We start from the raw sequence: 12,269 nt of genomic DNA, 5'->3' as shown, positions 1-12,269 counted from the left end.
ATGGCAACCGCCCAAACGAGTGTAAGAGCCGAAGAGATGACGAGGTGCATCGAGACGCATTTTCATGAAAACATCCTCTCATAACTTCAGTCTCATTCTGTAAATCAGGGGGGTCCAAAGTGCGGCCCGGGGGCCATTTATGGTCCTTGAGGGGATTTTTAGCGGCCCGACTTAAATGGAAGAATCAGATTTTGTCTCATTCAGATGATATATTTAGTTATCTTTATTTTTCATGTTAGCGAGGGCTGAAAGATATTCATAAAATAGAAAATGTTCAGTATAATGTTTGCTTTCTTTTTTTAACAATTTTGACTCTTTAACAAATTTTTTATTAACTGTGAAAATTACACTTTGCATAATTTTTGCAAACAAGCAGACTGTTGTTTTAACCCTTTAATAACCTGAACTAAAAACAGAAAGGTTTTACAAAAACATCAACCACGTTACAGGTTTGATTCTGAGAAAAACTAAACAAAAAAAAAAACAGATAAAGAAAAGATCAAAGTATTCATGTTCTTTTATTAAAGGGTTTCTTTTTTTTTTAAGGAACACAATAGTTTCTCACTATAATTAGTTATTGTGTATTTACGTTATTTTTGTAGAGGTCAAAATACAAAAAGTTCCATAAAGTATTATTTAAAATATTTATATATAAAAAAAAGAAACGTGTAGCCTGCGAGTGATTCGACAGCAGTGCTGTAAAGTAAATCGTGAGTGAATCGTCGTTTATAAGCAGCTGATCGATGATACTGTGAAGCATTTGAGACATGAATTATTTTTTGTTTGTTTTGTGAGTTTTAAACTGTAAATGAAGAATAGCTTTTTGTTTTGTTCTATTTGAACCTTGAAATATCAGAGTATCATTTCTAACGGAGTGTAAAACACTTCCACTCCCCTCCTGTAGGTGGCGCCATCCATCTCTGCATCATTTCATCGTCGAACAAAAGGAAACTCAGAAGGCGAAGCGCGGTTTGACCCTTCCAGCTTGCCGTCGTGCTGCAGGAAATCATCTTGTGGGAGAAACGCTTCAGATGAACACATTTCAAACATGTTCACTCTCTGACTTTATTTTCATCTGACGGAAAAAACACCTTTGAGCTTCCTTTTTACCGCTCCGCCGGCTTCTGTTTCCGGTTAGGTGACGCCGGAAGTCTCCTTTATTTATTGGATTTACCGGAACTGAGACCGTTTCTTCCACAATGATGAATTATTCTGACTACGATTCTGACGGGTACTCGTCTAACGATGACGTAGACTACGTCCCTTCAGGTGAGGAGCACACACACACCTGGCGCTAACAGGTGCTAACAGGCGCTAACAGGCGCTAACAACACAACACAGCAGCCAAGCGGTCACGTGGGTTTGAGTTGCGTTTGTATTACAGGAACTACGGTAACCATTAGTTTCTAAATAAAAGCCCACCTCTGGCACCTTAACTGTTTTTTAGAAGTGGAGGCTCAAATTGAGTAGAGTCACATTATAAGCTAATATTTGATGTGAGAATTTCAAAATAAAAGCTCTTTGAAATATCAGAAATACGTTGTCTAATGATTGCAGCTCAATTTGGAATAATATTAAAATTAATATTAAGACCTGTTTCCACTGACTCATTTTAGTTCAGACTGAAAGTGAAAGTCCTCACGATGTGAAACATCAAGACTGTTTGATGTTGAGTTTCGTCACGTGTTTTATAACTTAAATCAGTTTGTTTCTAATCAGTCAGTCAGTCCTGATTTGGGATGAATTTTATTATGAGCTCGTGAACTTCCGGTCTGAACTGAAACCAGCGATGTGTTTTAATTTTGTTCTTTACACTTACTTACATACTTTATTTGAGAGTTTTAAACCAGACTGAGTTTGGCTGAATCACATTTTGACCTTTAAGTCTAAACAGAAATGATTCTGCAGAAACAGGAAGTTTAGTTTTGATATGTAAAATTAGCTGTAAATACTAGATTCTGATGTTTTAGGGTTTTATATTGAAAGTCCACATAAAATTGTTTTCTTATTTCCTCAATTCAAGTCAGCCTCAACGATAGACAAGCTGGTGTGGGCTTTTATTTTGAAACTAGTTGTTGTTTACCGTAAAGCCTGTAATACACGCGCATCTTAAACCTGTTTGAGTGCTTGACCATCAAAGATGACGTCATCAGGAGGAACCTTCAAGTCTTTGAATAAAATTATTATTTATTGATTTATTATTCATGACGTCATTGGCTGTTTGTGATGTCATCGTCTTTCATTACAGATAAATGTAGTGTGTCGAACATCCTGATAGGACGATACTTTTTCACTCTAAATCCATTAAAACGAGATGCTCAGTGGGCGGTCCCTTAGATGGCGTGCTCGCCGTTCTGACTCTGTCTTTGTCTTCCTGCGCAGACGATAACCTGAGCGAGGACGACATGAACGACTGTGAGAGGGAGGAGCCTCTGCACCGAGACGACGACGTCCCGCATCCTGACAAAGTCGCCAAGAGGAAGAAGAAGAAAGACATCAGTGTGAGGTGAGAGACGGGGCGGGCGCCGCTTTTGGTTTTATCTCAACGCCACGGCCTGAGAGTCGTGATGCTGTGACACGTTCCTCTCTGCTGACGATGACTTTCCTTCACAGGAGGAGGAAGAAAGGAGTCCTGAAAGTAGAAGGAGAGGGCGCCGCCGAGGAAGCTCCGCCGCCGCCGCCGCAGGACGAGGAGGAGCCCGCCAAGAAGGTGACAGACGAAGACGCAACACAGAAGAAAAAATCCGATGACCTCTGGGCCAGCTTCCTGTCCGACGTCGGTTCCAGACCCAAAGAGTCGAGAGCGCCCTCCCAGTCCACGGTAACCACGCTCGCCCACAGCGGCGGTCTGACTCACGCAGATGCCATGTTGGCGTTCTGGTCTCGATTCTGAATGTTTCTGTCCTCAGGAGGATTCCTCGCCGTCGACGGTCGCTCCTTCCAGAACGGAAACTAAAGAAGCGGCGAAGGTCACCATCACCAAAGTGTTCGACTTCGCTGGAGAGGAAGTCAGGTGAGATGAGTCGTCGTGGTCGTCGACGGGCGGACTTCCTGTCAGGAGACACGTGAACAATAATCGATCCAGAGGCGACTTCAGGGAATAATCTCAGACCATCACGTCTGTAATGACAGTGAAGTTCCTGGTCCAGGTGTGAGTCCACCTGGCGTGGAGCGTTTGTAAGAACCTTTAAATCACCCGGGTCCAAACTTCGGTTCTGACTGGACTCATCCTGTTAGAATCGCTCACAGAACTCAGCTGTCTTTATTCACAGCAGGAACTTTATGGACCTTTAAATCACAGTCTCTTTACAGCTCAGTTCTCATACTGACCAGCAGGTGGAGCCACTGACACACAGCTGCACTCTGTGACAGCTGATGGAGCTCCAGGTTCAAGGTGTCTTTATCAGCACCTGGACGGATCAGGTACTGACGTGGTCCGGTCTGAAGGTCTCTGACTCGTGGTCCCGTCCGGTCTGAAGGTCTCTGACTCGTGGTCCCGTCTGAAGGTCTCTGACATGGTCCGGTCTGAAGGTCTCTGACTCGTGGTCCGGTCTGAAGGTCTCTGACTCGTGGTCCCGTCTGAAGGTCTCTGACTCGGGGTCCCGTCTGAAGGTCTCTGACATGGTCCGGTCTGAAGGTCTCTGACATGGTCCGGTCTGAAGGTCTCTGACATGGTCCGGTCTGAAGGTCTCTGACTCGTGGTCCGGTCTGAAGGTCTCTGACTCGTGGTCCGGTCTGAAAGTCTCTGACTCGTGGTCCGGTCTGAAGGTCTCTGACTCGTGGTCCGGTCTGGAGGTCTCTGACTCGTGGTCTGGTCTGAAGGTCTCTGACTCGTTGTCCGGTCTGAAGGTCTCTGACGTGGTCCGGTCTGAAGGTCTCTGAGTCATGGTCCGGTCTGAAGGTCTCTGAGTCATGGTCCGGTCTGAAGGTCTCTGAGTCATGGTCCGGTCTGAAGGTCTCTGACTCGTGGTCCGGTCTGAAGGTCTCTGACATGGTCCGGTCTGAAGGTCTCTGACTCGTGGTCCGGTCTGAAGGTCTCTGACTCGTGGTCCGGTCTGAAAGTCTCTGACTCGTGGTCCGGTCTGAAGGTCTCTGACTCGTGGTCCGGTCTGGAGGTCTCTGACTCGTGGTCTGGTCTGAAGGTCTCTGACTCGTTGTCCGGTCTGAAGGTCTCTGACGTGGTCCGGTCTGAAGGTCTCTGAGTCATGGTCCGGTCTGAAGGTCTCTGAGTCATGGTCCGGTCTGGAGATCTCTGACGTGGTCCGGTTTGAAGGTCTCTGACTCGTGGATGTTCTTGTTGTCTCTGGGGTCCTGGTTTCTGTGATCCAGTTCCTGGTCTCTCAGAGTCTCAGCACATGATGTGGATCTGTTTTCAGCAGGTGGTTGAAGTGTGCCGAGGAGCCGCTTCAGGGTCTTAGTGACGTCATTCGGCGCCACACAGAGCGCCGTGGTGTTTCCCATGAAGTCAGTTTGATAAAAGGACGAGCGAGTGTGTGCTGCTCTCTCTCCTCAGTGTGTAAATCATGGGAGTGATCCTGCGTTGGCTGTAATTAGCACGATGGTTGTTGCTGTTCCCACGGAGACGGGCTGAAGTTTGAATCAATACCTTCAGAGGTCATTAAATAAGCTCCTCCCCCTTCGCTCTGTGTAATTACAGCTCACTCAACAGGCCATGATGGATGTTTGTGGACGCAGCCATGCTTCCTCTTATAGCTGTGATACAGAACCACACACACACACACACACACACACACACACACACACACAGACAGACAGACAGACAGACACACACAGTGAGCTCAGCTGGTGTTAAACTTGTTTTCTGTATATTAACACGTGTGTGTGTGTGTGTGTGTGCGTGTGCGTCTGTGTGTGTGTGTGTGTGTGTGTGTGTGTGTGTGTGTGTGTGTGCGTGCGTGTGCGTCTGTGTGTGTGTGTGTGTGTGTGTCAGGGTGAATAAAGAGGTGTCTGCAGACTCCAGGGAGGCGAAGACTTTTCTGAAGAGTCAGAGCAGCAAACAAGAAGAGAGCGCAGAAGAAAAGAAGAGCTCATCACCCAGCAGGTCTCCTCCTCCAGGGCCCAGGTACACACACACACACACACACACACACACACACACACACTTCACCCCTTCAAGCCCCCTGCAGGGACACTCGTGGATATTTCCAGATGTGGACGCTGTCTTTAAAATCGTCACAGACGGCGGTTTGTGTCGTCGTGTTGAAGAAGAGAAGCTCCACTGTCGTCTTCACAGGCATTGGCCGACATACAAATATGTGTGTGTGTGTGTGTGTGTGTGTGTGTGTGTGTGTGTCCGACCGTTTTTAACTCCTTATGTTGCCATGGTAATAAATGACTCAGGGACGTGCGCTTCTTCCCCCCTAAACCCCAGACTGGAAACAGGAAATCATCGTTCAACAGACAGGAAGTACAGTGTGAACACAAACTATTTCCTACTTATCTGTGTGTGTGTGTGTGTGTGTGTGTGTGTGTGTGTGTGTGTGTGTGTGTGTGTGTGTGTGTGTGTGTGTGTGTGTGTGTGTGTGTGTGTGTGTGTGTAAGGAGGAAACCCATGTGAACAGGAAAGAGCCGTCAGTGTCCCTCCCTTATTAACCTCACTCACACACACACACACACACACACACACACACACACACACACACAGAAGTGTGTGTGTTAGTTGCAGAGATAAGGGCGTGTTGTACAGTCACTTGAACAGTAGAGGACTCGAGTACGGTCCGTGGTAGACCTGAACGCCACTGAGCTCAAACCAGGAAGTGGACCGCTCATGATGTCATTCTCAACGGCTCGGCGCCACACGGGCCCATTTGATCGTCCGAGCTGCGAGGTAGACGTGGACGCAGGAAGAGGGGATAACAGAAACAGCCAAAGAGTGGTTGCCATGGTTACGTCTTCTTTCTGCCTCTCAGCAGATTTGCAAACAAACTGTGCTGTCAAAGAATATTCAAAATATGAACATATCATTAGATTTAATAATGACAGGAGGGCGGCGGCTTCAACATGGAGGAGGCGTGGCCTAACAGCAATCTGTTTTGGTTTCATGCTGCAGCTCGAGGGCGACACCTGCTGGTGTGCAAGAACATTGTGTGTGTGTGTGTGTGTGCGCGCTGTGGTCCGTTCTGTTCTCACGACTAGAGCTGAAACGATTCCTCGAATAACTCGAATAATTCGATTACAAAAATTCATCGAGGAATTTTCGCTGCCTCGAGGCTTCGTTAAGTTTTTTTTATTTTTTTTGCGTCATCAAAACTTTGGTATGAGTATAAAACACGTTTAATGTAGCTGCAGCTAACACACACACACACACACACACACACACACACACACACACACACGCGAGCGTGGCGCGCCCCTTTTAACTTTTAGTCAGCACACAGTTGATCCGTGATCCATACGACCCAGTCGGGAACACGTGATCCGGTCAAACGGTCGGCTTTTCTCCGTTCACTCTCTCCGTGTTTGCAGCTAACGTAACGATAGCAACGTCCTCTCACAGTCTCTGTCATAGACACGTCTCTGGTCTCTGTAGTCTCAGCTAACATAACGATAGCAACGTCCTCACAGTCTCTGTCATAGACACGTCTATGGTCTCTGTAGTCTCAGCTAACATAACGATAGCAGCGTCCTCTCACAGTCTCTGTCATAGACACGTCTATGGTCTCTGTAGTCTCAGCTAACGTAACGATAGCAACGTCCTCACAGTCTCTGTCATAGACACGTCTATGGTCTCTGTAGTCTCAGCTAACGTAACGATAGCAGCGTCCTCTCACAGTCTCTGTCATAGACACGTCTCTGGTCTCTGTAGTCTCAGCTAACGTAACGATAGCAGCGTCCTCTCACAGTCTCTGTCATAGACACGTCTATGGTCTCTGTAGTCTCAGCTAACGTAACGATAGCAGCGTCCTCTCACAGTCTCTGTCATAGACACGTCTATGGTCTCTGTAGTCTCAGCTAACGTAACAATAGCAGCGTCCTCTCACAGTCTCTGTCATAGACACGTCTATGGTCTCTGTAGTCTCAGCTAACATAACGATAGCAGCGTCCTCACAGTCTCTGTCATAGACACGTCTATGGTCTCTGTAGTCTCAGCTAACGTAACGATAGCAACGTCCTCTCACAGTCTCTGTCATAGACACGTCTATGGTCTCTGTAGTCTCAGCTAACATAACGATAGCAGCGTCCTCTCACAGTCTCTGTCATAGACACGTCTATGGTCTCTGTAGTCTCAGCTAACGTAACGATAGCAACGTCCTCTCACAGTCTCTGTCATAGACACGTCTATGGTCTCTGTAGTCTCAGCTAACGTAACAATAGCAACGTCCTCACACAGTCTCTGTCATAGACACGTCTATGGTCTCTGTAGTCTCAGCTAACGTAACGATAGCAACGTCCTCTCACAGTCTCTGTCATAGACACGTCTATGGTCTCTGTAGTCTCAGCTAACGTAACAATAGCAACGTCCTCACACAGTCTCTGTCATAGACACGTCTATGGTCTCTGTAGTCTCAGCTAACATAACGATAGCAACGTCCTCTCGCAGTCTCTGTCATAGACACGTCTCTGGTCTCTGTAGTCTCAGCTAACGTAACGATAGCAGCGTCCTCTCACAGTCTCTGTCATAGACACGTCTATGGTCTCTGTAGTCTCAGCTAACGTAACGATAGCAGCGTCCTCTCACAGTCTCTGTCATAGACACGTCTATGGTCTCTGTAGTCTCAGCTAACGTAACGATAGCAGCGTCCTCTCACAGTCTCTGTCATAGACCCGTCTATGGTCTCTGTAGTCTCAGCTAACGTAACGATAGCAGCGTCCTCACTCAGTCTCTGTCATAGACACGTCTATGGTCTCTGTAGTCTCAGCTAACGTAACGATAGCAGCGTCCTCTCACAGTCTCTGTCATAGACACGTCTATGGTCTCTGTAGTCTCAGCTAACGTAACGATAGCAGCGTCCTCTCACAGTCTCTGTCATAGACGCGTCTATGGTCTCTGTAGTCTCAGCTAACGTAACGATAGCAGCGTCCTCTCACAGTCTCTGTCATAGACACGTCTCTGGTCTCTGTAGTCTGTGAGCGCGCTGCAGGAGCAGACAGAGATACACTTTTAACAATATACAGGCTGATAATATTAAATGTCTGATGTCTTCAAAGCTAAATCAAGACAGAACTTGTTTGTGGAATAATAATTTAGCAAATATATATTTAAAGTTTCTCAATCTCCTGATCTGACATAATGATTGATTCTGTGATTGATTCAACAGAACATAATGCTTTCTCAGTTAAATGTATTGTAACAGATGTGTAGGCTACACAAAACACTATTTGTTATTTCAGCCATTAAAACGTGTTTGGCCTGTATTTTTAATTTACCTGCCTCCTTGACCAGTGAATCAGAAAGTGAATTTGGGACCCTGTCAGTAATATGGTGAGCATCATCAGCAGCTGTAGAGCAGAGGTGGTTGGCTGTAACAAGCAGGCGTTTCCATGGTAACTGCAAAGAAGCAGGTTTGTAGGGACGACCCAAGACGACTTAAACCTTAATTAAGCAAAAGTATGATTTATTAGATTACTCGATTAATCGACGGGATATTCGATAGAATACTCGATTACTAAAATATTCGATAGCTGCAGCTCTACTCACGACATGATGACAGATTTTAAACGCTTGTCGCTCTCAGACCTGAACGGAGAGAGAGCGGCAGTGACGGGGCGATCGAACAGAAGAGAGAGGAACACTTGGACTGATGAAGAAGGAAACTTATACTTATATTTGTCTTTATAGACTGGTGTAGTTTTAAGTCCTAAAACCAGGAAGTGAGTTAGCATGTTAGCTCCATGGGTTGCTAACTCTAACGTTTTGTTAGACGAGATAAACTACGTTAGCTAAGACCAACACTTGTGACTTTTAAAGTTTTTTTTTTTTAAAGATTTGTTTTTGGCCTTTTGCCTTTATTGTAGAGGGAGGACAGTGGATAGAGTCGGAAAGGGGGAGAGAGAGTGGGGAGAGACATGCGGGAAATGGGCCACAGGCCGGACGCGAACCCGGGCCGCCCGCGTGCGAGGACTGAGCCTCTATACATGGGGTCGCGCGCACTGCCGCTGCGCCACCGGCGACCCCACTTTTAAAGTTTTTACACAAACTTTAAACGGCGGTTGCTAACGAGTAGCTAACTGAAACTACAGTGGTTGTCATGGAGACATTAAACGTCATCACGCTGGGAACTCTCTTCCTAATCCTCCTTACAGCCTCTAGTCATGTTTTTCAGAGGTTAATAAACAACTTATTAAGCTAACGTTTAGCTAGCTTGTCAAATCAGCTGATTAGATCGATGAAGCATAACGGTCGTGACGTCATTATAAACCGACCGCGGTGTAGTTAGCTTGTAGCATAACGTTAGCTTGTTACTCCTCTGGGCTGCATTAACTCTTCAGACTTCATATAAATGATGTTCATCTGTAAAGATTATCAGCTGAACTAAACAGCATCAGAAACGTGTGTTTGACACACATTATTTTCTGCAATGATCCAAAATCCAAAAATGCAAAAATCCCAGAGGAGAACCACCGGCGCCATTTCTATCGGGTTGGCCTACAAAAATACATCATCACTACACCAGACTATTGAGTTCTTACATGATCTTAAAACTGTCATCAAAGTCAGACGAATCCTTCATTCTTTTTTGTTTACCGTTGCCGTGGTAACGCCGGCAGTCACAGGTCGCTGCTTAAAGCGTGCGTGTGTCTCTCACCCTCTCCTCTCCCGTGTGTGTGTGTGTGTGTGTGTGTGTGTCTCTCACCCTCTCGTCTCCCGTGTGTTCCAGCACTAAGCGTCCTCCCGGGATGAGCAGCCTGCTGAGTCGTCTCGGGGGAAAGAAGCAGAAGATGAGCACGCTGGAGAAGTCCAAGATGGACTGGGACGCTTTTAAATCAGAGGAGGGAATCACAGAGGAGCTCGCCATCCACAACAGAGGCAGAGACGGGTGAGAGGGACACACACACACACACACACACACACACACACACACACACACACACACACATAGAGACAGAGACGGAGGACAGTCCCAGCTGACCTGCAATTTAAAGAGCAACAGTGGAGCACATCCAAGGGGGCGGAGCTACAAGCTGATTCATCCGCTTCACTACAGTTTAGTGTTTGTCCTTTATTACCAGGAAGTCACACACACACACACACACACACACACACACACACACACACACACACACACACACACACACACACAGGCTTTGACACTGTACTTAACATTGTCCAAACAGAAGAAGGGGAGCTGGTTTAAAAAAACTTTCACACACACACACACACATATGTACGCACACACACACACGCACACACACACACACTGCAGAAATAGTTGTGTAACTACTTCCTGTGTGTAGTAAGGGGACGGGGGAGTGTGTGTGTGTGTTTACTTTTTGTACTGTAATGATAAAACTACATCTTGTGTTCTCTTTCTGTGTGTGTGTGTGTGTGTGTGTGTGCGCATGTGTGTGTGTGTGTGTGTGTGTGTGTGTGTGTGTGTGTGTGTTTAGGTATGTGGAGCGGAAGAACTTCTTGGAGCGTGTCGACCATCGGCAGTTTGAGTTGGAAAAAGCAGTTCGACTGAACAACATGAAACAATGACACGGACTAACAACACACACACACACACACACACACACACACACACACACACACACACACACACACACACACACGTTCTGTCAGTAAAGTGAGCTCAGTTTGGTGCTCAGGTTTGGATCTATTTCAGGACGAGTATTATTAGTCGGTGTGTGTGGGTGAGTGTTTGTATACTCGTGAGGACCTTCACACTCAGGACATTTTAGGGGGTCTGGATGGGGGTCTCTCTGGGTTGGGGTCTCTCTGGGTCTGGGTTGGGGTCTCTCCTCAGAGAGCGGATGCTAGTTTTTAGCGTTGGTTCCATGTTGTGTCAGATATCAAAACTCTGTAAGTAAATAAACAAGTGGAAACAAAGTGACGTCTTTAACAAGTCTGACACAGAAATAAACCAGAATCCTCCTCACCTGGACCTGGACCTGGACCTGGACCTGGTTTATCCCAGCTGTACAGTAACTATGGAGGCCTGGACCTCCTGGTGTTCCCTCCTCTTCTGAGGACTGAATCCTGCAGGACTCCTGGACTTCAGCAGCCAGCTCCTCAGAGGCTCCTCTTCAGCCATCGTCATGGAAACGGCCCCTGACTTGTCCCCTTGTTGTGTCTCGTGATGTTTGGACTGAAGATGGATTCAGGAGGTTCATTCACTTCACTGTAAATAACCTGAGCCGTTTCAGGCACCTGTGAGCCTGACGCCCAGCAGGGGGCGGGGCCAAAGGACGCCACCTGTGAGCATGACGCCCAGCAGGGGGCGGGGCCAAAGGACGCCACCTGTGAGCATGACGCCCAGCAGGGGGCGGGGCCAAGGGACGCTACCTGTGCTCAAAGTAACCCTGCGTGTGCGCGAGGAAAAACATGCTAGTGTGAAATAATAAACAGCTAACCTGGAAGTTAGCATCACTGTGGGGTGTTTCTTTAATGTTTACAGGAAATCAGCTGTTCATGTTTCTGATGCTTCCAGAAAGATCTTAACGTGTGCGCATGTCTCCAGCGTCACCAGCAGGGGGCGTCAGGATGTCCAACAAGCTAACGAGCAGACTCAGGAAACTGGCTGAATAAAGGAAGAATAAGAATATAATTCTATTTTCTATCTTTAAGAGTTTAAAGGAATGCTACTTTTAACATCATGCTAGTTTTCCTAAATGACCGAGCCGGCCTGTAAGGGGAGTGTGTGTGTGTGTGACGGGCCTCACCTGTCCCTCAGGTGTGCACAGCAGCAGCAGCAGGACAACGACAGGAGGACGTGTTACTTTGATTTCTACACTCTGATGCATGTGTTCAGTGTGAGAGCTCTGCCAGCCTGTTCATGAGGACCACCGAGTCACCTGTCTCACCTGCACTTCCTGTCTCACCTGCACTTCCTGTCTCACCTGCACTTCCTGTCTCACCTGCACTTCCTGTCTCACCTGCACTTCCTGTTTCCTGTCCCTCGGAGCAGCAGCTGAACCTTCTGAACAGTGTTGAATCATTTTCTCATCATGAGAGACGAGTTGAAGGAAAGACAGCGAACAAACGACCCGCCAAATCTGACCCAACCAACCAAGCAAGGGCAGCTATGCGGAACAGCCAATGAGAGACAGGGGGGCGGGGCATCAAACTACTGGATATAGTGAATCAC

General features: G+C 47.0%; 1 protein-coding gene and 1 long non-coding RNA gene across 2 annotated transcripts; one reads left to right on the top strand and one right to left on the bottom strand.

The window, feature by feature from the left end:
- Positions 1–938: 938 nt before the first annotated feature.
- On the top strand, positions 939–10,885 carry cfdp1 (craniofacial development protein 1). Its single transcript, XM_079373280.1, has 7 exons — positions 939–1,269; positions 2,383–2,506; positions 2,614–2,821; positions 2,910–3,013; positions 4,952–5,083; positions 9,840–9,998; positions 10,570–10,885. Exons 1-7 carry the CDS (start codon positions 1,200–1,202, stop codon positions 10,658–10,660), a joined length of 888 nt encoding a protein of 295 aa, XP_079229406.1. The 5' UTR covers positions 939–1,199; the 3' UTR covers positions 10,661–10,885.
- A 70-nt stretch (positions 10,886–10,955) lies between these two features.
- Positions 10,956–11,693, bottom strand: LOC306819477. Its single transcript, XR_013778534.1, has 2 exons — positions 11,468–11,693; positions 10,956–11,377 (listed from the first exon to the last, which is right to left on the bottom strand). It is a non-coding gene; the product is annotated as an uncharacterized lncRNA (long non-coding RNA).
- Positions 11,694–12,269: the final 576 nt, after the last annotated feature.

This window comes from Symphodus melops, assembly GCF_947650265.1.
Source record: "Symphodus melops genome assembly, contig: scaffold_336, whole genome shotgun sequence".
Lineage (NCBI taxonomy): Eukaryota > Metazoa > Chordata > Actinopteri > Labriformes > Labridae > Symphodus > Symphodus melops.
The sequence above is the reverse complement of the archived record's forward strand: the minus strand, read 5'-3'. Positions and strand labels throughout refer to the sequence as shown.

Excerpts from the sequence above, each read along its gene's own strand:
- cfdp1 (XM_079373280.1), top strand. The coding sequence starts at position 1,200 with ATGATGAATTATTCTGACTACGATTCTGACGGGTACTCGTCTAACGAT. Across the intron at positions 1,270-2,382 it reads CGTAGACTACGTCCCTTCAG|ACGATAACCTGAGCGAGGAC; the intron begins GTGAGGAGCACA and ends CTTCCTGCGCAG. Across the intron at positions 3,014-4,951 it reads TTCGCTGGAGAGGAAGTCAG|GGTGAATAAAGAGGTGTCTG; the intron begins GTGAGATGAGTC and ends TGTGTGTGTCAG.